General features: G+C 40.7%; 1 protein-coding gene across 1 annotated transcript in view; it reads right to left on the reverse strand.

The window, feature by feature from the left end:
* The window catches only part of cntn1a (contactin 1a), an 89,131-nt gene that overhangs the window by 28,031 nt on the left and 34,803 nt on the right, over positions 1–26,297 (reverse strand). Inside the window, exons 3-8 of the mRNA XM_033635354.2 lie at positions 21,897–22,031; positions 17,918–17,956; positions 6,092–6,218; positions 4,016–4,194; positions 2,468–2,563; positions 1,179–1,385 (exon numbers count right to left, since the gene is read on the reverse strand). Coding sequence (XP_033491245.2) covers positions 1,179–1,385; positions 2,468–2,563; positions 4,016–4,194; positions 6,092–6,218; positions 17,918–17,956; positions 21,897–21,951 — 703 coding nt within the window. The 5' untranslated portion in view covers positions 21,952–22,031. The remainder of the gene's footprint in view (positions 1–1,178; positions 1,386–2,467; positions 2,564–4,015; positions 4,195–6,091; positions 6,219–17,917; positions 17,957–21,896; positions 22,032–26,297) is intronic.

A 26,297-nucleotide genomic window follows, 5' to 3' on the forward strand; every position in this document is an offset into this window, starting at 1 on the left:
CTATGTCCCCAAGTTCACTTAACTGTTTATACACATTAAGCCTTCTATTGGGTTCAGGTCAAATTTGACCTCTTCCAATTTAAAGCATTTCATAAATAATCTTACCTGATCCTAGACCTCTTTCCTCATCTTAAACCGTTTGATAATGGCAATAGTCAACTACTACTGATTTCCTAACTCTAAAATGTTGATAATCATTTTTCTTGTTTTTCATCTTTTGTTTTTCTTCCTCACTTTTAATTGGTTGACCAAGTCTTATTATTTTAAATTCAGGGCTGAAATATATTTGGGAATTGTTGTCCATACAAAAAAGTGAGTACTGTGGCGCCTGAGTAGCTCACCAAGGGAAGCAAGTTCCATCAAGGCTTAGTCCAGAGTAATTTTATGACTCTCAGAGTCATGATTTTAGTCCCCTAACCTAACACTAGCTCTAATCATATTAAGCAAATACAGAGCTGGGGAGCATCTCTTTCATGTTCACATTATGTGCTGTATTGAGCTGGGAAACACAGGACCATGGGACCTTACATAGGACCCCCAGAACATAGGAATGACCCTGTTTAACTACAGCCACATTGGAACTACTGTAGTGTAACAGTTCTCCAGTTTACTGCACAAGTTTATCTTCTTTTATTCAATGTACTTTGGTATTCACAATTTTATACCATAAAAAACGCTTTTCAGTTTTATAGCCTATGGTGACCTGTTGCCTTTTGGGAAAGTGTTTGTTCAGTGTTTTTAAATTCATTTCTTTCAAATAGAAATGTTCCTTTTATGATAAAAAAAAAAAGTTTACCGAAGTTGCCCTTGGGCGAATATTACCTCGTCCCCAACAAGAATATTTTGTCTATCTTTGATTCTTTTACTAGTATCTGTTCACAATAAATGAAAGGAGCCACATCCTGATGCGTTTGTTTTTTTCCCCACTGTACTGAACTCACAAGAAACTGTGACTCCTAATGTAATGTATAAACATTACACCCCTACAAAACATATGTATTGCATACTGAATTGAATAGCATTGTTTGCATTGCAGTGCAAATATTATTGTGGCCTAAATGTCACACTGTCATCAAGAAACCAGAAATCTCAAACAGCTTCAATGTAATCATAATTTACAAAAAGGTCAGATATTACCCACTGGAAAGACAATGAACGGTAGGAAGTGAGATACTAACGTTCAGCCAGAGGTACGAGGGGGATGTAGTTGGAGAAAACACTCTTGGAAATGGATGGGCTGGACGCAATGCAGGAGTAGTTGCCGCTGTCTGAGGACTCCACTTTAGAGATATAGAGGTTACCCGTTATCTGTGAGACAAAACGCCTCTTGTCCAGCGGGATGAAGGTGGGGAATTCGTTGAGGATCCATCGGAATGACAGCTCAGCTGCAAAGAAAGAGAACAACAAAACGGCATCCGTCAATCAAGGCCCTGGACACACAGTAAAAGCTTTGAGAGGAGCCACGGGAATTGGATGTGAAGCTGGCTCATTCTGTATAATCTGAATACATGCAAAATAAAAATAGCACAATTCTTTGGTGCTGAGGGGGGATTTATTATTCAAGCATCTATTGACCTTCCAGATGAAATCTTATAATTCTTTTAGCTGAGAGGCATAATAGAGGAATGCTGTGAGCACACTGGCTTGTTGAGGTAATTCTGATGCTGTGGAGACAGAGTTAACAATGCTTTCAGACTGTGTTCGACTAATTTGCATGAGCATGAATATGGAAAATATGTGTACAGTTTTTTGGGGGTTGAAGGCTGTGGCTAAATAATGGCAATGCTGTGAAAACGCTTTGAAAAAGGAGGAAAATCATAAAAATGAGGCCACATGCAGACCAGCAGAAGGGAAAACAAACAACAAACTTTGTAATGACATATTAACTTGAACTAGATATGAGACTAATGAAAACATTTTGTATTTTTTCTCTTTTACATCCATGTGGGAGCAGAAGTAAACCCAGCAAGGGAATGACGGCAAACTGAGAAAAAAGCTTAAGAACTTATAATGAGACAGTGACAGAGGCAGTGATGTCATTATTTCAATATCGTAGAGGACATTAGGAAGGGTAATTGAATCCCGGGCCGACAGGGGACAAAATATCTTTGGTTCATTTCATATAATCGGTTCATCAGTGTCATGAAATTCCCCATGTGGTTAAAAAAAAGCACATAGTTAAGCATGTCTAATGACTACTACAGCAGACACACTTTCTTAAATACACAGGATAATACACAATCTTCAGTCCACCTGCAGCACCAAGGAGAAAAACCCACACAATCAAGGGCAGACGTTTAAAATCCACACAGAAAGGACCAGAAATCAAAACACGGCTAACTACTGTGCCACTGTTCCATCCGCCCACTACAATCAGTCAATTGCTACTGCGAAATGATGATGGAGGTTGAACACAATCTTCTAGGAACACTTGAGCAGAAGCACACTCAGCTATCACATGCTGTACCTGGATAATGTGGTGGGGGGGCGCAGAGCAGCACTGCCCCCTGTCCCTCTTTGACGTACACCGACTCCCTCTCCTCTGACGAGAACAGGTCGAGGTCTGAGAGAGGCAGAGACAAAGATCAATTGTAAGAACTTTTCAGAATCCCGTTGGCATACATTCATATTTTAGCAGCCCATATAGCTAATTCTATAAAACCTACACTTAAAGTTTAAAGGGACAGTTCACCCCCAAATCAACAAATACATATTTTTCCTATTACCTGTAGTGTTAGTTCTCAGTCTGGATTGTTTTCGTGTGAGTTGCTGAGTGTAGGAGGTATCAGCCATAGAGATGTCTGCCTTCTCTGGAATATAATGGAACTAGTTTGCTCGTGGTGCTCAAAGTGCCCAAATTATTATTATTTTTTTAAAAAAATCAGAAGCAATGTCTCTTTCCAGAAATCACGACCTGCCTCCTCAAGATAATCCACAGACTTTTTGTTGTGAACAGTTTCCCTTAGGAACTATTTTCTTTTTGACCAAACCACACCCACCAACCATATCACAGTGTAGATCTACCGCTAGCTCACCTAGCATCACTAAGCTAGTTACAGCTCAACAGAGGAGGATGCCATTAATGTTTACATCACATGCTGTCACAAGCACAAGACTCTTGTCCATGAGTAGATACACACTTCCTTCTGTGCAGAGATACAGTTGGTGGATGTAGCTTGGTAGAAAGAAAATAGGTTTATAGATTATCTTGAGCAGTGGTTCCCAACTAGTGGGTCATGGGTCCATTCTGAATGGGCCGCAAGTGACTCTTAAACATGTCAAGTTTACAAAAAAACACACTTCATTCTTAAGTATGGTAAATTCCAGCACAGAGCTTTTATTTTGAAGTGCTGTTTCCTGCTGTATAGTGAGTAACTGACAGCTTCTTGACAGACACAGCAAACTAGCCCACAGACATGGCCAAACACAAGTATGACACTGCATGTATTAAACTGTGGGACCTTGAACTAATGACTAATGAAGAAGATATCTGGACCCCAAGGCTGGACCATTCGGGAACCCCTAATCTTGACCAACTGGGTCATAGTTTCTGGAAAGAGACATTGCTGTTTATTTGTTTTAATTTTATTGTTGTGTTGATGCTTTGAGCACCACAAGCTGAGTGCCATCTAGTTCCATTATATTGGAGAGAAGGCAGACATATCTGGCAACTCATACCAAAACAATTTAGACTTATAAAGAGAACTTAGAGGTAGGAGGAAGACTATGTATTTTTGGGGTGAACTGTCCCTTTAAGGGTTAAATAAAGTTCAAACACTGCTTTTGAACTGAGCTGTAGTTTACAGTTAAAAAAGTACATTAGCCACGCTGCCATCATGAAGTTAGACCATTCAAAAATTGCACTTTCCACACCACTTCTGATTTGTTCCTGCTGCCCTTGCAATTTCAGCACGCTTAATATGCATGAAAGAACAGCTCCAGGGCAGTTCTCTCTTAAATCTGCATGGTACTGTTCATCGCAGCCTAAACAGGGGTTCACATCTGGGCTACTTACATCCAAACTGGACTGAGGCCTCTCGGCTGATGACCGTGCCATACATGTTGGTCGCCAAACAAACGTACTGTCCTACATGTTTGGTTTTAATGGGGTTACTGATGATCAAGTTGCCTCCTACTAAACTGTAATGGCTGCCTTGTGCGTTCAAGTCAATGTCGTTGTCGTCCAGCTTCCACCTGCAAGGAAAACAAATTAGGGTCAGTAGAGTAGTGTGTTGTGAGAGCTCTAATTTAAAGCAAAAACAAATTCCATATTTTGAAAGGCATAACGGAGTGTACTGTAGATGAACCCTCTTAAACACTTAATATCAGCTGTGGTCAAAGCTAATTCCCTCCCCTCTGACATCTAATTCTGGGCTCTCTGACAGTGAAACCGGCTTGGGGGATGCCAAGCAATATAATTTACATACATTTACATCTAAATTGAAATGGATCATGCGAAACGCTTTAAATTTTGAGCAGCAAAATGAGGTGGTGACACGGTGGCAGTGCTGTTTGTGCTGCACTGCACTGGAACAACATCTCATTTGTTATTCCATTTTTTTCTGGCGTGTCATATTTTGGCATTTAAATTATTGTTAGTTTGAGAAAAAAACAAACATCTGCTGCAAACAAAATGAGTTGTGCAGACTGTTTAACAAGGACACAAGCATGTGGTAAAATGTATCACACAGTAATGCACTGCTGGACGTCACACACACATAATAAACCTTGGAGGAGCACAGAAGTTAAAGGGACAGCTCACCCCCAACAACAAACATTTTTCCTCTTATACGAAGTACTATCTATTAACCAAGTTTGTTTTGGTGTGAGTTGCCAAGCCAAAGAGATGTCTATCTTCTCTCAAATATTATAAAAGTAGATGAAACTCAGCTTGTAGTGCTCAAAGGGCCAGAAATTACATTTCTCTTTGCCAGAAATAATAACCCACTGACTCAAGACAATCCACAGACCTTGTTTGTGAGCATTTCCATGTAGAAACTCTTTTCTTTCTACCAAATTACACCCACCAACTGTATCACTGCACAGAAGGGGCACATGCATCTACTGCTAGCTGACCTAGCACCATTGAGCTAGTTTATGTTACAGCTCAGCTGAGGAGGACGCCACTAATGTTGTCCACCTCGTGCTGTCATGAGCAGGACCCCCTCGTCCATGAGTAGATGCATGCTTAAAGAGATAGTGCACCCAAAAATGAAAATTCAGCCATTATCTACTCACCCATATGCTGAGGGAGGCTCAGGTGAAGTTTTAGAGTCTTCACATCCCTTCCGGAGATCCCAGGGTAGAGGGGGTAGCAACACAACTCCACCTAATGCAGGCTGAAGGCGCCCCAGATTCAAATGCCCAAAAACACATTTTTATGTCGGGGCTTCAGGACACTTGGATCACTACGGACGAGCAGTACGGAGATATTTTGTGGTTTCAATTATGTGTTTTTGGACGTTTAAATCTGGGTCAGCCTCCATTAGGTAGAGCTGTGTTGCTACCCCCTCTCCCCTGGGATCTCCACAAGGGATTTGAGGACTTTAAACTTCACCTGAGCCTCCATCGGCATATGGGTGAGTAGATAATGGCTGAATTTTCATTTTTGGGTGCACTATCCCTTTAACATCTGTGCGATGATGTGGTTGGCAGGTGTAGCTCAGTAGAAAGAAAATAGTTCCTACATAAAACTGCTCACAACAAGGCCTGTGGATATCATGGGTCATGATTTCTGGAAAGAGACATTGCAGTTGAGTTTTTCAAATGTATTTTTCTGGCACTTTGAGCACCACAAGCTGAGTGCCATCTAGTTCCATTATATTCAAGAAAAGGCAGACATATCTACAGAGATATCTCCTTTACTTGGCAACTCACACTAAAACAATCTAGACTGATAAATGGACCTAAAGGTAAGAGGAAAAATATGTATGTTTGATTTTGGACTGTCCCTTTAAGATCAACATCCTTGCTATTTACAGACAGATCCAAAAACAGTCTGAATTCAGCCTGAGAGATGGCAAGCGATGGGAGCTGCACAGAAAGCACAGTGTGTAGTAATGAGACTGGGTTTAGGGGGAACATATGTTACTTGTATGTGGCAGGTGGATTGGCCCGGGCCCGGCAGCTCATGGTGATTTTTGCCTCGGGCGACTCCTCGGGGTAGATGGTATCCACCGGCTGCTCCTCAAACACTGGTCCATAACCTGTGGCTTCGTCTGCCGACAGCAAACAAACGAGACCCGAGAAAAACAACAAGCAGGGTCAGATTTACAAACAGGAAATATCAAGGTGTAAAGCTCAGCTTCTGTCTGGCAGTACTGGGGCAGCTCCATCAAAAACGAGACAGCAGGGTTCAGATGTAAGACAGAAAAAACATACTGACCAGACTGTGAGATCGCTCCTGTGAGGACGTTCCTTTTGATATTTCAACCAGGTTTGTGGTTTTTCATAGATGCACACACACCTCTACTGCTTAGTCGCTACTTTCAGAGAAATCCTGGTTTTAGCTGTGACTAATCTCATCCTCGATTTCACACAATTGCTCTCTTTTACGCTTGATGCAGAGTAATAAGCCCCTGCTTTATTCCATCCAAATCACAACATTGCACTAATTATGACAGAGATGTGCTCACTCAGGTGCCAAACCACAATGACACATTCATCTGTTGCCAGTGGTTATGATATTATTACAAGCTAATACAAATCCTGGAACTGGATATGCTATCTTGACTTAGCATAATCCAAACCCCTTTCATACTGCATGTGTCACCCTCAGTGCTGCGGAGCAGTCGCACCGGCAAATCCAGGGAGAAGAGACTCCTTGATGAAAATGCCTTTCTTGGTTCAATCTGCCTTTTACACCATCAACACACACGTACAATTAGCCCCAATTACTCATTAGAACTGACAGACATCACGAGCAGAGGCATGAATAAGACATAAACACAATGCCAGGCTATGAATAAGCAATGAGGCGAAATGTTCCCAAACGTTGATTATTCTCTCAGATCAAGAGAGTGTGTAGGTGACTGCAGGAATACAAATGTGAGGTGCGTGTGAATGTGTGTGCGCGCACGTGTGTTATTCCCCTGCGCCTCTGAGTTCTAAGAGAGCACAGCTGACACCTCAATGGGGAGAAGCTGGCTCTTTCAGACAGTAATATCCTGCTCCTATTGGATTCTTCTAACTAGGCCTGCACTGGCGCTTAGGAGTCGCTCGCTCTGAAAATGTCATTTTGACAGATAGCAAGCAACCTTTGGAAACCTGAACAAAAGAACATTTACACTAATATTTACCTCTGCAAAAACAAGAAATATTTATGGAGAATAATAAGAAAATAAAGCAATAATCACATACATCCCAGCAGTCAAACATGTGTGAGTGCCTGACATCAAAGTGCAATAATCCTGAGTACAGTGTGTAGTTAGAAATCAGTGAACCGGATGCATATTTATCTGCCTCTCCTTCAAGGAAGCAAAGGGAATTAAAAATCTTATAATCCTAACCAGTATGAAGACAGAATTGTAACCACCCTGGCAAGTTAGCTGTACCCTTCTCGCACCAGGACGGCCAACCAGGAGGAAGCAATTAAGACGTTAAGAGACAGGATATACTCCCACTCACACACTCCAGCAGCCAACCATGTGTGAGTGCCTGACATTGATGTAAATCCCAAGGATTCAGAATCGCTGCTGGCTGAGAGAGAATTAAACATACTATTAATGGGGCATTGTGGGGCTGATGGAAGGCGAATTAAGTGGGAAACTATGTTCTGGGGAAACGAGAGAAAAAAAACAGAGGAATTGAAAGAAGCAGGGATGAGTAGAGTAAAGGGAACACAGTGACCTTATTCTACTGTTGCACTTAGATTGCCCTGTGTGAGCGTCAGATAAATGCTTTGCATGTAAAAAATGAAATATAAATGTGAGATGGGCTGGAGGAAGGAAACCACTGAGGCTCTGCTGCAGTGCTGAAATAGCAGTTGGAGTGAAACTCGGAGAGCTGAGCACTGGTGCCGTTCCTATCCTTTCCCTGTAATGTGGATTGTGACAGATGGTGAAGGGGAGTGTTGAAGCAGGCCACATAAGGCCCACTGCCTGGAGACACACACACAGGCCTCTTACATTCTCTGCCTCGTTTCTCTTTCTCTGTCTCTGTCTCTAACGCTCTCTGGCTTTCCTGTGTCCTCACTTTATCTTTCTAAGCTAGTATATCCCACTGTTACACTCTGCTCCTCTTGCTTTACCTTCCCTGGAATTCCTTCGACAACTACTTCCATACCAAAGGTCTCTTAACTCTCTAGTAAGCCATGCTAGCTGCATGGCTCCAGGGACAGCAGTGTCAGTCCACCTTCTGGGCAAGACTGAAACATTTAAACAATTATTGGATGGACTGCCATTAAGTTTTGTGTAGACGTGTATGGTGACCGCAGACGATGGACCCTGCTGAAGTTGGTGATCTGCAAAAATAATCGTAAAATAATTGGAGGCCTCTATGTGGTGCTTTTAAACTTGTGAAGGCTTGTTTGCAGCGGGGCTGCCCCCCAGTAGTTGACCTAACGTTGGTCGACCACAAAGAAGTTGGTAAGATTTCATTGGTCGCTTAGTCACAGACAAAAAACAAAAAACAAACAAAAGTGAAACTCTATTAGGAGCTGCGCCTTGTCAAAATTGATTTTAAAACCTATATGACTGGACCATGTAGGAATTTAATTTGAAACGACAGACACAGGAAGACGCCACACTCAGCAGTCAGACAGAAGTCAGGTAACAAACCAATCACAGCCGACAGATATCTTTCCCTTCTTCAGTAAATATTCAGTCTAATATATACTGAAAAGTTGATCATGTTAGTGCAGGGCTAGCCAGAGCTTTACATCTGTCCCACAGACGAAAGGCCTACACACTTATAAACAGCACCTGGAAGAAGATGAGCTCTGGCACAAGCTGGCACAAAAAAGGCACAAGAGTAGGACCCAGCTCCCGTCATCGTGTCTTCCAGGCCATTAAAGACGCGGCATGTGTACGGCCTCTAATTTCCAGGGCTGGTAACTGTGGTTATTCCACAGGCTAGTTAATAACATGTCGGGCAGGAAATCCAAAGTGTGGGATCATTTTGAGAAGGTGAAGGACGAACCCAAGGTGATATGTAAACTCATCTTCATTGGTCGACTACAAACATGGCGTATCATCTGAAACATGTCAGTAGCTACATGCCCATTAGCCACTTAGCACAATCATTACTGCTTTGCCCACAGCGTCATTAACAGGCGGCTTGCTCAGTGTGTGACGTGCACTTGTAGATAAAATATAAGTCTATATTAATGAAGGTTCATTAGTACGGTTTTGTATTTCTCTGTAATGTAGCACAGTGTTAACAATGTTACTGATACTATTCTTTCTCACACCTTCAACTCAAACCATTGTGTTGCCCCGCCCAAAATATATCATTTAGTAATTAAATTAACATCGTAAACAAGCAGGTGACTAATCGACTAATGGCCCTAAATGACAACTATTGGCTGACTAGGAAAATTCTTAGTCAGGGGCAGCCCAGTCAATGTACTTGATCAAATTAAGCTATATATTTTCTTTTTAAGGAAGAGGACAACCAGCCTATTTGAATTCCAATTAACCACCTAACAAATGCAAATATGTAACATATTAAAATAGGATTATTAAAGAACTCAAATGTAACCAACGTATATCAGTATGCAACTCCTTAACTCTCATATTGACATAGTTTTCAACTACACTAGATACTTTAAGAGCAAAATAGAATTCCTGAAATGTAGTTATGGCTTTTGGTTTTGGTGTCAAACCCCAAGATTTTCCGTGTCCCAATCTGGTCGCCCCTGTGAAAGATTTCTAGGGGCGCAACTGGTTTTTAAGTAAATTATCTTAACAACTGCCAGACAGATTTCATTGAATTTTGGTACAGATATCCACAATAAAATAAACTCCAACGACTGTGCTGACTTTGGTTTCAGATTTGTGGTTTTGAGTGACACTAACGTTGAATGGGTTGTCATTAAAAGAAGTACAGACATTCGTGTCAGTTGAACGATCCATCTACTGTGGCACCATTATTAGATCAAATTTTAATTTTGACCGACACTGGGTTGTGACACTGCAAAACCAAAACAATAAGATCAGCCTAAACTGTACTTTGTGTTTAGAGTAAATTGGCAGATGTTAGCAAGTAAGACAGACAGTGACATTGTTGACACTATACTTGTTAAAAATCAGCATGATAGCATTGCACTGTGAGCTCAAATCACTGCTCTGTTGAAGTACAGCTTCACAGAGTGGCTGGCATGGCTGTGGACTCAGAGTCTTGCTTTTCTTAAACTCTTTCTCTCTCTTTCTCTATCTCCCAAAGCCTCCCACCCTCAGATGCCTAGTGCATTCTATCATGAACTCTTTTCACAGTCATGCCAAAAAACATGCCTTATATGTTTTGTCCAAAACACAGAAAATCTCTTTACAACTCTCCAAAGCTCCATCCCTCTTTCAATCTCTGCCTTATTCTTTCTCTGAATCAGTGGCTTCTCAGTTTCCCTGCATACAACACTTTCTTTCTCTCTTTCATCTTTTAACATCACTTTACTGCAGATGCCCTCAGTTGCACTCTTTAACAAGCAAGTAATTATCTGCACAGTCAATGAAAAGAAACTTTCTCCTACGCACAGACACACACACTCACACACACAAAGGCAGAACTTACTCTAAGGGAAGACCACGTCTATATAAAACGGGACAATATACGCACACACTAGTCAGAGGCTATATGTCTCCAGGGCTTGCTAGAAGTGATCCGTCTCTGGACAGATTTCATTATCAAACTCAAGACTTGTTTAACTCCAGAGCAGGTTCAGTTTAGACTCTCATTTGAATGTAAGACACTGTTATTTTAGGAGCCTACTATCTCCCCTGGCATCAGTTTCTACTGAGACATCAATTATTCATTGAGGCTTCATGTGTAATTTTAGGTGCATGACAATAACTTGACTTGAATACTTGTGAACATAAAACAAGTGCAATCTGACCTATTTGTTAAATGACTTACTTGTTTATTGTCAAAATTTCCAGCTGTTTCAGGGGTTGTTCTGCCCATTTAGCAACATAAATGTTTTGTATGAATATTTGTTTCACATTTAAATAGTCACATAATTACCCCAAATCCCAGAAGAACTTAATCCTCTGATGAATTTTAACTTTACTCACAGCTGTGTGTTTCGGCTACATCTGCAGCACGGTCTGTTTGCATGACCAAGAGAGTGTCCAAGTGGGACAGATAACATATTGTTTCCTGGAGGCACCAAAAGCACAGTGTAGCAGTAATTACCCACAAGCCCTTGAGCCACATAATGAAGCATGGTGGCAGACCATTTTTTTTAATTTTACATGTTAAATAAATAATTATTCTGATTCACTGCCAGCACAGCTATTTTGCAGCAGTGTAGACACACGAGTGCCAGTGTCAGGCAGTGTTTGCTCAGTGTGGTGCCAGATGTGCAATCACAGCAGCTGTCAAAATGAATTATTCTCCGAAATGACGGTTGCAACAGAACAGAGCTATTCAAACAGGACGTATGAGAGGGTGAATCTGAAACAGTATCTGCTGTGGTAATAAACAATGACTGAAGTTTCAGAAGTGCATCACTGTCTTAGTCCAACAAAATCAGTCTAGAGCATCAAACACTCACCCTTTGAGGTGATGGTTGAATTAAAAGGAGACCACCACCTAAATTATGAATTCTAGTATGTTATTTCCATGGCCTAGGGAAGTTCAATCAATATTTGTGTAGATGAGCTCCTCTCTCTCAAAGCCAGAAACCAGGACAGTAGGTGTCAAACTCGTGATGTCAATACGTATATAGTCTTAAGTTGCTCCATAGAAAATGTGTGAGAGCCTTTACTCTGCTTTATTCTGTTGTAGTGTTGTCAGCTCTGAAACAGGAAATGCACCATGTACTCAGAACATTCCTCTGGGTGCTCTTAGTGTCATATATAACACCTGTCCTCATTCATTGTCTATGAAGCAGCTCCAGACTTTATACCCTGTTACATCACAAAGGTCAGTTTTCACTATTGTTTTTGAAACTGGGAAAGAGTTGTTCATGTTAACTTGTATTTTTGGACTCTCTTAGAACACAGGAATAACATATGATTTTGAAATTTTGGTGCAGTTCCTATACTTTTTTGAAAAATTGTTGTCCGTCAGCTGCTCAGCATATTCAATATTCAATCACTCCTACTTTCAGTGAGGCTTGGGTGGTATCACTGTATTATGGTATACCAGGATATTTAGAAATCCCGACGGTAAGATTTTCAGTACCGTCAAAAATAAAGATGCTCCTCTTTCTATTAACCTCATACTGGAGTGGCTGTGAAGATGTTTTGCATATAGTGCACATCACGTGCCACCAGAGGTCAGTATGGTGCAAGAGGCAGCTGAGCTGACTGCTATTCATGGAAATAAACGTTACAGGACTGACTGTAAACAGTCAGCCTGTGTCATAACTGCAACAGCAGAGAAAGCAAAGACACCGCAGGGAAAACAACACATTTTTACATTTAACTTGGTGAATTAAGGATTTATTTCAACCAAACCAGAGTTGGTGGTTATTGGAACAGTGGACTAACAAGACTTAGTAAGACGATTTCCATCAGTTTTATTTTGTTTCTGACGAGTCTGGGTGAAGAGTGTTTTAGTGTGAGTTAACAAGGCAGTGAAGCCTGGCGTAGTTTGGTGAAAGAGAGAAACTTTAATTCATATAGTGAACAGCTGTAATTCTCTGTTTATTAATAATAATAGGTGTTAAACGATACATATTTTGATAGAATTTCCCACAGCCTAAGGTGACATAAAATATCTTGTTCTGTCTGATCAACAGTCCAAAACCTAAAGATATTCAATTCATACGTCACATCATGTCACAAAGGAAAGCAACAAATCCTCACATATGAAAATCTGCAACCAGTGCTACAAAAATACAAATAGGTTAGTATTTTTTGTTTTGTATTTGTATTTAAAAAAAATAACTTAACTGGGGCACCTGAGTAGCTTCACCTGGTAGAACATGCACCCCCATGTATGAAAAGGCAGAGTCCTTAGCATCATCCGGGTTTGCTTCCGACCTGTGTTCCTTTGCTGCCTGTCCTCCTCTCTCTCTCTCTCTCTCTCTCTCTCTCTCTCTCTCTCTCTCTCTCTCTTATAATAGCAAAAATCCCCCCAAAAAATCTGCATAAATAACTAAAACAGTTACCCTATTATCAAAATGATTGCGGTTGCAGCTCTAATTTCCAAAGAAGTATAGAAACTTTGATTACACTGCAGGGCAGGCACTCCACCCAACACACCTACCTACTCAAAAGCTCAACAAGGTCATTCCAAAGAATTGACATGGAGGTGGTGTGTGAGTGAAATATGATTGAAAAGTACTGACCACAGGGCCAGACAGTAGAGAATTGATTCAAAAAGTCTATTGACACTTTCTGACATTACCTTTTAATGCTGTGAAAACTAAAAACTTCTTACAGCCATCTTTCAAGCCTGCAGGGGGGGACTGTTGCCTTGACAGCAGAGTAGTGGGCATTAAGATTGCTATGGGCTGGTTTTCTTATAATAAAAAGAAGGATTCTGCGGTGTGTCCCAGCTGGAAGGCCACCTACACCATGTTCTGACCTTCCAGGAGTGTGGATGGACTCTGCCCCCTTCTATGTCTATGTCTGCATCTTTGATTATAAAAAACAAGTGTCGCAAACTCTGGCTCCATATGCATTTCTTTTATTTCAATGGTGATGTTTCTTCTGAGGGAAGAAGAAAGAGTGAGGGCCGGAACGCCATCATCTAAAAAAAAGAAATGCATATGGAGCCAGAGTGTGCGACACTTGTTTTCAATTATCAAATCTACTGCCTGAGATCAGCACCTCGCTATAACCCTTAGTGGGCGTTACTCTGATATGCCTTCATCTTCGTCCAAGTTTGACAAAGATTCAAAATGATAAAGCCTAAGCAGCATTTTCCCACATTTATTAGTGCTGAGAGACCTTAAAAACTGTAGTCTGTGGAGTATCAGACTGACTGGTGCAGCATCAAAAACAATCAGAGTCCTAAGTTCATCATGCTGCGTTATTTCTGCAGACAATTGGAGATAATGTCAAAAAGTCCAGGAGGTGACACTCCACACAGGCACGCAGATTGTAAAAGTCATCTACGGTCGATGCTTCATGGAGAAGAAAAGAGAGCAAATGGATGTAAAAAAAAGAGAGAGACGACCAGAAAATAATATTCATCTCCTCACTGGATCCATCAACAATTCAACCTGCATGCAGCACCTCAACGTGTTCCCAAGCAACGAATCAGCAAGCCTTCCTTTTTTCCAATTTACCCCTTGCTGACAGTCTACCTCCCCTTTTTTCTCCCAGAGAATAACACACATGGTATGCAGATGCAGTAGAACACATTGGCAGCACAGTAAATGACAACCAGCTCTTCATAGTAGAACCTCTCAATTTATTATTTATCAGTAGAGATCTACAGTATTTCTGGAAATGTGCCACAGCTTTCTGTCGGAATTTTTACATTTTAAGGTTGCACCTTTGAAAATCACACTTGCACTTGGAAGATTTGATATTTCCTTTGCCAACACGCTCGACTTAAAGAAATTACAACATTTTGAAAAATACATACATTTACTACCTTGCAGGGTGTCAGATGAAAAGATCAATATGGACTATTTCTGGACTGTTTCTTGGCCGGACTCAGTGACTTCCTGGAGCCTCTGCTGGTTGCCTGGCAACCTCACAGCGACTGTGCCCCACCAAGAAATAGTCTGGCACATATCCTACTGTAAAACCCCAACTTGTCATTTATACACTTTGGCTTTTGTACAGATTAAACAATCAAGATATGACTTGTTAATCAGTGCACTCTAAGTGATAGTTTTGCTGATTACATTAGCTTTGAAGAGGCCAGGTTAATTATACTACTGTTTCCAGTCTTATGCTAAGTAGGGGTGAGCGTTATGGCCCCAAAATAATATTACAATATTTCAGGGTATTTTTTGTGATAACGATATTCTTGACAATATGACAAATACGTAAAAAGAAAATAATTATTAATTAAGAACATAGAATTAAAACATATCAAGTGATATAATTTGACATGTCAACCTAAAGGTTTGCCTTCAAATATTCAGTAAAAACTAAAAAAATATCTAATTTCTTTAGTTTGTAAACAACAACATTAACTCAGAGTGAGATTCAGGTTCTGTATACAATATTAATAGTTCAAAAAATTAAAATATACCACAAATGTTGATCTATATATATAAATCAACAGGTGATTTCCTTCTTTTAGTAAAATCCTAAATGATTGAGTTGGGGTTTTTTTTCCACCTGGACCTTTATGCTCTGCCATTTCTCCTCTAATCATCACGCTGTAACCTGTGACAGGCTGTTATGATACCACAACTATCGCACATTCACATATTTGTATTTCTTTTGTCTAGCTGGGAGCGTCACGTAGGTTTACATTACCAAAGGTTTATGACAAAATCACTTGATGACACCGAGGGAAGAGGGAGAGACGCTGTGCTGCTGCCAGAGGAGCCACTGAATGAGTTCCCTCTGAGCGGTAAGTCGCTTAAAGAGTCTGAGAAGTCCGGGGCTGTTCATAAAACATTCAGGACGCCACAGTTTATTCCACGCTACTGAAGCTGCTCCTCTTTTTGAAAACACAATGGAGTTGGTAATAATTTTGCTTTCAGCCATGCTTGTTGTTGCCGTGGGTAACAGTATGACGTCAGTACGTCAATAGGTAGAAATACAACGAGTATCATGACATAAATTCTCCATATGATATTAAAAATTATACCGGTATTATCTGAAATGCGATGATTAATGCTAAGCTAAGCTATGCTAATCACCTGCTGGCTGTGGCTTCTTATAAAGCATACACGACATGTAAAGCAGCAGACATTAAAGCTGTATCTATTTTTTAATCTAACTCTTAACAAGAAAGCAAATAAGCATATTGCCCAAAATGTTGAACTATTCCTTTAAAAAATTACATTTGTCCCCTATTATTAAATGATAATCTGGGACAAATATTCTTAACAAAACAAAACAGTGAATAATTAAATGAATATGTACAGAAAAAGATCAAAATTCCTATCTACATATGGGTGTTTGAATGAATCATACCACCACATATTATCATCCGTCTGACTCATCCATCATACCAATATAACCCCTCAATGAGGCATGGCAGCTCTAACACAGTTTCTAGCTCTAATGACCATCCTACATTCATCTGCTCCGGTCAGTGCAATGTCCTGGACTTTAACCATCTCCATGAAGATTAATGTCCATTTGCAAGTAGGAGAAATACAGAAATAGCAGCAGTGGAAAAAGCATGACCTCCAGATAGATTTTCATTATTCCTGTCCTATTGTGGACCATGAGAAAAGGAGCCGTCTGTCACTGCCTGTCCCTTAACGCATCCAGACAGGCTGATATTATTGTAGTTTCACTACCTCAGGGGCTGCAGTGGGCACATGATCGGCAGAGCTGCAACTGAAGCCCATTTGGATCTGACATACTTCTTTTCCTTGGTTTTCAATGTGTTTCAGTGAATGTGTAAACAACTGTAAAAAATAAATAAATAAATAAATTATTTTGCCTTTATTTGTTGGTGAAAGCTGAAGAGAGACAGGAAAAGGGCCTGGCTGGAATCAAACCTGAGCTGCCATGATAAGAATTGAGCCTTAATGGTACATGCTCTACCAGATGAGCTACTAGGGAACAGTTGTGCATTGTTCATTTTTTGAACCCAGAAAAAGGTTTGTACTTTGCAGTCCAAGTGTTCTGGCATGAATATTTAACTAAAACAGGAAATTGTGTAACACGAAAGCAGCTCATTTTCTGGGCAGTGACGCATATATTCTTTTTCCATGGAAATCAAAGCCATATGATGATGTTCAGAAACAAAAAAGTTACTGTCAGAGCTCGAGTTTTCCCTTATTCAGCATAAAATGCAAAACTTAATGCCAATAACAGCTCTTATGTAAGACTTTTTTGGACAAAACAATGCAATAAGCAAGCACAAGCCACAGGCCTGTCAAACAGATGTAGTGGTGCAGCACAGAGTATGAATCACAGCCTGCTTCTTTCTCTGAAGTCCAAGGCCACAACCTCATCAACCTGCCAGTTAACAGCTGCAGCTTGTTTTTCTCTAGTTGGAAGACTATAAATCAAATAGAAAACAACTCCTATTTTTCATTCATTTCCGTTATTTACTCGTATGTCTTGGTCTCAGTGAGCAGCGAGAAATCCTCGATGGTACTTTGACAAAACACAGAGCTGTTCATAAAAGCACAACCCTGTGACATTTCCGGTTATTAAACATTCTCTGTAATCTCATGATCAGCCTTGATCTTGATACCTTATCACCAATGGTAAAACTTAATGAATATTTTAAATAGATTACAGCTCAATTATGAGCCACAAAAGAAAACGCTGGAGACACATGAGTGAAGATTGCATTTAAAGTGCATGAATGTGGGGTGGAATCTCAAAACTGCATTTCCATTAGACTCTCTCACATCGAATGCAGAAAGTGGCAGAGTTTCTTGGCTAGACTGATGATATTGGCAAGCTCGCTGTTCAAACATTCAGCAGAGAGAAATGGCAATGTCTACTGAAAGAGTGTGTGTGTGTGTGTGTGTGTGTGTGAGAGAGTGTGTGTGTTAATGCTAAATGTCTTGTGGTACAACAACGGCCAAAACCAAGCAGTATCTATTTTCATCATTATTGAAAACACCATTAAGGTTTTATAACAGTCCAGAAAGATTTTTATGGAACTGAAACAATTATACAGGATTATCTGGTGTTATAATCAGTCTTACCTCCATAGAAGTCGGGTGCCTCCCCATACACTGATGCACCTGGAACAGTTAAAGGAAATCATGTCAACATATTGAGCCACGACGCTGTGCATATATGGCTGCGATTCCTTGTGTTCCTAAACTGCAGGTGTATTTCTCTCACTCCTTTTAGGTAACAACAAGAAAAATGGATCAAAACACATCGTGCATCATCATAAGAGTTTCTGCAGAGAGGTGCAGGTCTTTGACAGAATCTCCTTTTTGCTGCCGAGAATGTGATGAATGGATGGAAACCCAGCTTTGGACTGAAAGACTACCTTTGGCTGAGGGCCATCTCTGTGGAATTTACTACATCCTGCCCTTCAGAATAAAATACAAAACTAAAAGCTTTTGTGGTAAGCCTTGAGTGAATGTAGCTTTAATCACTCAGTGATTCAAAGGGATCAAAGGGAGAAAACAGTCATAATAACCTGATGATAAAGCAATATTCCTATTTGTTAAATTCTGTTGTATCCTTGTACTTCTATATTGAATTTAGGAACTGCAACATGTTGTAATTCCTGAATTCAGCAATCACATTACAGTTACTAATCGGACAATTGTGCCATTATAAGTCCTTTAATTATCTGCATAATGTGGAGAGGAAAAGAATCATCACATGTGCCAATGACAGCAACACCGTCTAGTGTGCCTGTGGAGATGCTCTTCAGCCTGGAGAGTCTTGTGCTGACTCCAACAGTAAACAGTTTGTCTGACAAACAATGTCAGAGACTTCTACTCATGATGAGGTATAACGGCTGTTTTAGTGATAAACAAGTAAAAACAGCTGGACTCGTTTACTATAAAGCCATACTTTGGTGAGCAAGCGGCCGGAGTGAGTTTGTTTGGCTCGTGAAATGCAGTTCATACGTCATTTAAAGGGATACTTTGCCAATTTCCATTGGGTTTGTATCAAAACAATGTGGGCAGTATGTGTAAATGAACTGTGGGAAACTTCCCTCCATCTAACTAATGCTGAGATTTCTCTCCCAGCAAAACATCACCAGATGATGAGGGATGAAGCAAAATGGGTTAACAGGCTGTGCTTTGCATTTTTTGTATTGCCCACCACCCATAGCACCTTTGTGGACACAGAGTATAGACGCAGATCAAGAGATAGACCTATCCTTGTTACTTTCTCAAACTCAGACAAAACTCAGATCAAACTGTAAACTAGGCAATGCTGACCAAATATGAATATTTTAGTGTCCTGTTTAGCTGCAATAGCGAGAGTTTGTGAACAGGAAGTGGGCACCATACTGTTCAGCAAAAACAGAGGCTTGAAAAATTAAGATCAGATGGTAAATCTAAGCAGTTCTGATCAAATATAAACCAAGACCTGCCCCTCTCTCAAACTCAGACCAAACTCAGGTCAAACTGTAAACTAGGCAGTGCTGATCGAATATAAATATTTTAGTGTCCTGTTTAGCTGTAATAGCTAGAGTTTGTAAACAGGAAGTGGGCACCATACTGTTTCCTGTACAGCAAAAACAGAGATTGAAGGGGTTTCTCAATCTGCATTCTTGCCTGTACTTGTGTTCTTGTGGACTTGTGAAACGTCATAAGTCGCAGCCCAAGTACTGTTCCAATTCAAAGTCTGCATCCAGCCAAGTACAGTCCAAATGCCCAGATGTGAACTTCCTCTGCCAGTTTCATCAGGGATGCATTGGGAGGTTACCTGTGTGGACTTTTGAAAGCCAGGTATCCCAGAATGCATTTCTCACAGACCAGTGGCAATGGCAGCCGTCCGTGGGAGTTTGTACTCCAGAGTCGAATTTGCCAATCCGAACTCCGAAATGCGCAAGTCCGACCTTGGTGTACTTGGTATTGAGAAACGCCTTGAGAGTCTGTTACTGTGATGCTTCAAATGTTTTCAGAAACATGTTTTAGCTTACCGTTTAACGGTAATACGAGATTGTTTGTTGCCAGCTGGCCGCCATTGTGTCAAACGGATGACTTTGCATTATGTCACCCACTGGTGGGAGCGTTAATGGTCCAATGCATCGCAGTGCATCCTGGTAGTTGTAGGTTTTCTACCTCTTGAGCAAAAGCAAATGCCACAGTCTGTTTTCTCTGGTCATGTAGCACCAATTTCTACTGCATGACAACCTACTTTTATTAAAAGGCCATCTGTCCTGCAGTGAAATACATCTTTAAATGTGTTTATTTTCCAACTGAATCTGTCATCATCTAATGGTGTAAGGAAGGCCAGTCTATTTTATGTTTTATGACAGGGATTTGTGCTGATATGTGAAAATATGTGAGGTTTAACATTATATTGCTGACTGGCAATAACATGACTATGCATCTCAGGTGATGTCGTATAGTGACACAAATGTAATGCAACAAGTAGTGTAATGCATTACCTTCTACAGGGAATAAATAAGTAAACGAGTAATGGGTAATACATGACTTTTTCTGAGTAACAACCCCAACAATGCTTAAACTGCATGTTGTTATATAAGCCTTACTATGGACCAGCTGAGCCATAGAAAACACACACAAACACACACACTATAGTTGTAGGATAGTGCGTGTTTGACGTTTGTTCAGCTGTCATAGCATTAATCTCACATTAACCATCAAACTTTATTCTTGTTGGGGCTAAACAAAAATGTCAAGACAATGTTCTCTCCCCACGGTAACGACCCGAGTCTGTTGGTTGGCTGCTGTCTGTTTAGATCGAGCAGCCATACAGGTCAACTCTGTGTGGGTGAACTCTATATACTGAGTATATGTGGGCAGTGCAACCATGTACGTGGGGTTTTTGAGCATTTATCTGCCCGCTCCTTTTCTGTAGATGTATGTGAACGCGGTTTCAACGGGATATTCTAAGGTTTAGAATCTAAGCTTTAGCACTAGTGCTGCCAAAACCTTTGGTGAACTCAGCTGAGCTACACTAATACAAGTACCTTACCATGTAGGAAAAAAAAGACAGATAAATCTCCTCAGAGTCTGTTTGAGAAAGATGTGGTGGGAAACCGGGAGAATTCCCAATCTTGGCTCCCCCTTTGTTTTGGTTCAGGTGAAATCAAATCTGAAACAAGTGAGAATAGCCCAAGGTATGGGAACACAGCAGAGGTTTTTTGGCAGATCATTTTCAGGCATGCTGTTTTCTGACCACTCTGCTTTGTTTCCAACACAGCTGATTGCACAGAAGCACCACAACAAAGGGAGGAATACCTGGAATCTCTAGGCCCTCCAAGGTACATGTTTACCCAGTCTGGCGCATCACATATATTGTACATGAGCTTTGTAGCTGTCTCTATAGTTTGTGCTTTTGTGTACAGCTGAACATGTGTATCACACCTTAAGTTTATCTTGATCTGATTTAATTAGTTTGCATTTACACCTGACATTAAAAGCATCCTTACTGTAATCTGTCAAATCAGGTTTCCATCTTCTTCCTTGAGGGACACATTACTGCCAGCGTAATTATGTTTACAGTGTTCTTTAAAGCTGGCATTTAGCAGCTTGTTAACACCTTGTCTCAGTTGTGCCCCATTCATCCCGACAACACAGTTCTGACATTTTTCTTCAATCAGCTGCCTGCCACCTGTGTGATTTTAATGCTTTGCAGCTGAAGCCACAAATCAAAGTTTATGTATGTTTCTGTAGTTGCTATATGAGTAAATGAGACACGTTACACTGACAGTTTGTTGGTGCCAAATGAATTTAGGATGGTGATACGTGAAAGATGAAGGGCATATGAGTAAAACAGAGTTAAGCAACAGTAAATGAGCAAAGCCCTTTTGATTCCTGAGTGCTTCTCACCAGCAGTGTTTGAAAAGAAAATTCTCAGAACTGCGATTACTGCTGAACTAATTAAACAAGGCTGAGTATAAAGTGTGATTTTTAAGAGATGCGCTGCTTTCATCCAACAGGAGTGATACAGTATCTCAAAATACACATTCTGCCAATTGATTTTGCTGTTTTTCCTTCAGCTGAATGTGCTACTGACCTGCAGGGGTGAGAGAGAAGACCAGGAGATGGAGGAGCAGGGTGAGGTGCAGCATGATGTTGAAGTGAGGACCACCTGGTGGGGTTACGGCTAGAAGCTCAGCTGATGGAACATTAGCAGGACTGCCTGGTTTTCCTTGAAATAGAAAGAAAGAGAGACTGTCAACACATAGAAACCTCTTTACAGAACAAAATCTACTTGTTAGTCGGTACTGTGAACTTAAAGAAATATCATAAAACCTCCACTGCTCTCCAGGGTGAAGTATTTATCACAATATCACAAATTATAGACCAGCTGTGTAAGAAGAGGCTCCTTTCCTGTCGAGCAATAAACTGTGTGGCCTACTTTTGCTCAGTTTCAGTTATAATTTAAAAAGGAGCACACTAATGCTGAATAGAAAGCAGGATTTGCTTGTTGGACATCTTTTCTTAAGTCATAAAATCAAAGTAAAAAGTCAGGAATCTGCACGAACAAGCCAGAAATGCATTACCATGTGCAAAACCATAGACCAACAATTACAATGTGTGTGTAGGGCTGCAACTAACAATTACCGTCATTAGTGATTAATAACGGATCTTGTCCATAAAATGTCAAAAACTAATAAAAAAGTTCCCAGAGGTCAAGGTAACATCTTATAAGTCTTCTAAGATGAATCTATTATAAATGTCGCCTGTTAATGGCAGCCTTTCTGTTTATGCAACGTGGATGCTGTATTTGAATAAACCCGTGTTGTAGCACATGTCAAGTTTCAGCATGCAATCCCTTTCTTCATGTGGATCAAAAGCAGACAGCACCACAGCATCGTTACGTCTTAACACCGTCTGCGCTCTGTCAGCCTCCAAGGCACAAGCTCCTTGATAGGTTGATGCCTGATGATTGACATTTCGACAGTTACCAGAATAAAACCCTGAGCGCTGGTTTAGCTGAGCAGGCACCTCGCTGCTTACTCACCGCCCCCGAGACATTAATGTCATACTGGGAACCACCAGCACTGCACCAGCACTCAGCCTCACGCCCAGTAACACAATATGAAAAGCAACAGCTGTCTGAGTTGAGGAGCGCTGACGGGGAAAACGATAATTTCTCCACGATGGTTGGGAAAATTCGATTTGGAATTAATGCATTGCATTCATATAATTAATACTCTAAATCAGATTTGACTGAGGATGTTTCATGCATAATCTGTTTTACTGAGCACGCAGCACAGGTCCCCCATCGCAAAGGCAAAGATGCTCAGACTGAAGATAACTGTTATACCATTTCAACTTATATACTATGACAGTACTTCCATAAACCAGTAACTAACTAAACAAATTAATCATTTTAACTGACTTATTGTCACTGAAAGAACCTGCAGGAAACTAGATTTGAAAACAAATGAGCCAGTTTGCAGATGACAACAATCAAAGTCTATAAATTCATAGCATCATTATCAAATTTAGTGACATTTCAAGAGCTGAAAATCTAATTTTTGCCAGTCCATTCTGTTTTGAATGCCTTTTCAGTGCTTGACAACCTTGCTCTCTCTTTCAGCGAACACTGTCAAAAAAAATCAGAGCCAAATCTTACACCTTCATATATTCATTTACTGGTATCCAAGTTCTGAGCATCAGTTCAATATTGTCCATTCATTCCCAGGTCTTGCCGGACCTGGGTGTGTTGATTAGAGTGTAATTGAACATGAGGCAGACACTATTGATTCTTTGTGAACAGCCTGAGGTGTCAGCTGGCGGAGACTCAGAGGTGTGACAGCAGGATTGAGATCTCAATGCTCGGCGGACAAATAGAGTCTTATTACAAAAAATGGATTATGATGGAAGAGAGGCCGTGTAATATGCCGGCTTTGCATGACGCAAACAAAACTGCGCTTATAACGCGGGGCTAAACATCCAAACACACTGACACACATGGATACACACACACAAAAAAGAATGGAGACAAATGGGCAGACCCACTGTACAACTACACCACATGCACAATAAGTTGGGCATAATGTCCGGCCTGTACAGCTGCAGGAAAGCAATACAGAGGGGATTTCATCTTCACGCCGGCCTGTATCCTAGCAACACCTTTCAAAAGGAGCAGTTTAGTGTGCTGCGGGGGGCCTTTTGTGACCGGCAGTGAAACTATGCAAACACCAATTTTTAATCTAGAATAACGCTGCTGTTGTGGAACGAAGACCTATAGGGTGCTGTGCTCATCTATTACAGACATTCAACTCAAGTCAAGACAATGCACTAAAAAAATAAGTTCATTAAAACTCGCTCATGCTTTTCCCCTCTCTGTCTGTACTTTACTCTGTAGCTATACTCTAAGAATCGTTTCTGTAACTCATAAATCATAAATGATCTTAATAGATGCACTTAGGATATTAAGGGAGACGACAAGGAGCCTCATTATAGCGTCACAGTACATAGTGAAAGAACCAATCCCATCTAGCCCATTAAGAGCCGTCACTGAATTGATATACTGCAATACACATCAGCCTAGCACCACACAGAAAGACAGCATGCTCTTATAATCAGTATTAATGGGGCCTCCTACCTCTCCTGTCCTACCGTAACAGCCTGAATGCACGTGATGAGAGCGCTCCAGTCATCACAGTAAATCACAAGAACCGGACGTGACAGTCCTCAAACAAGGCCATTTCTTCTCCCCCATAAATCACACCCTAGACGCTGCCAGAGCTATTACTGCTGGTGGTTTTTGTTTTTTTTTCTGGTTTTTCTTGTCAAGGTTCGCCCCCCCCCCCCCCCCCCCCCTTCTCAGGTTTGCCCGCTGAATTTCAATCTCCCCCCCTCTCCTTTTGCTCCCCTCAGAATTATCAGCCTCATTGCTCTGAAATCAGAAATCATATTATACCGAGCAGAGGCTGCTGGGGGCAGATTCTGGGGTTTTACTGCTGGCCAATACTGTCATTTGTGCTTTTTATCTTGACCCTATAAGCCCCTAGGGGCACCATAGGGTAAGTGAAAGTGAGTGAAACCCCTCCTTTTCCATGCTCCGCCTGACGTGTGCTGCATAATCAAGTGGGTAACTTTATAGAAACGTCTTCCCTTATCAGCTGGGGCAGATCCATTGAAGTGGGGGAGGAGAGACGGAGAGAAAAGAGGATACGGTGGAAGAGAGGATGAAGGAGTGGTCAAAGTGGTAGACTTCAAAAACAGGACGTTGCCTCAACAACCACCCCCCCCCCCCCCCCCCACCCCCCACCACCACATTACCATCGCTCGTTACACACGCAAACGCAATCAACACAACGATCAGTCATTAACCACAGATTTGCAGTAATCCTGCAAGGAGAAGCCAAGATGGGGTTAACGCTGGATTGGTCTTAATCAGTTGGAGAAGAGAAGATGAGCACTGCTTAGACAACGTGTCAGCTATTGCAGCAACCAAGTCATGTCTGAATTCCACAAGGATGCAAACATCTCCAGCTGCGAGAACACATAGAGTTGTTTTTCTGTTCTGCTCTGTTTTGTGTCGCTGTAAACTAAACATTGTTGGAATTTTCCTCCATTTTACAGACAAAACAAATAATGAGGAAATTAAGCAGATTTTTAAATAGGGAAAATTAATGTTAGTGATAACCTGAGTGTTGTTGTTTGCTCTTTAATATAGAGCTGCATTAATCGCCCATTAATCTGATGATTAATTAATCGATTTGGGTTTGTTTGTTTTCTTGTTGTTGTTTTTTTTAAGAAAAATAAAGTTTAAGTTCTCTGAATCAAGCTTCTTAAATGTGTATTTTCTGGTGTCTTTACCCCTCTAAGACAGTGAACTCAATGTCTTTTGGGTTATGGACAAAACAAGACACTTGAGAGCATCATCTTGGGCTTTGGTAAACACAAATCGACATGTTTATGACATTTCATGCACCAAATAACCAACTGATTCATCGAGAAATTAATCAGTAGATTAATTGACAGTGAATATAATGGTTAGTTGCAGCCCTACTTCTATGTAAAACATTTTAGCACGTGGCTAGGCAATAAATTAATATTTAATTTACTGTCCACTGTTATTATCGATTTGTAGGATAATATAATATTATGAATTATGATGAATCGCTTAATGGTCTCAAATTAACATGAGATAGTAGTTGAAGTAAGTCTACTTTCTCCAACAGTCATTGGTGTAGTATTAAAATGTGACCTCAAAAACAAAGAGGTGCCAGTTTCATTTTAACAACTCAAACATCACATTGTGATATACTCTATATGAAAGGTATGGTTTCACAATTTGATTAATGTGCTTATTTGCTTTCTTGCCTTTGAGTAAGATAAGAAGATTGATACTTCTCTCATATCTGTACAGTAAATATGAAGCTGGATTTAACAGCTAGTTAGCCTAGCTTAGCGTGAAGACCAAAAACAAAAGGGAAACAGCTAGCCTGGCTCT

This window comes from Epinephelus lanceolatus, chromosome 5, assembly GCF_041903045.1.
Source record: "Epinephelus lanceolatus isolate andai-2023 chromosome 5, ASM4190304v1, whole genome shotgun sequence".
NCBI classification, from domain to species: domain Eukaryota; kingdom Metazoa; phylum Chordata; class Actinopteri; order Perciformes; family Serranidae; genus Epinephelus; species Epinephelus lanceolatus.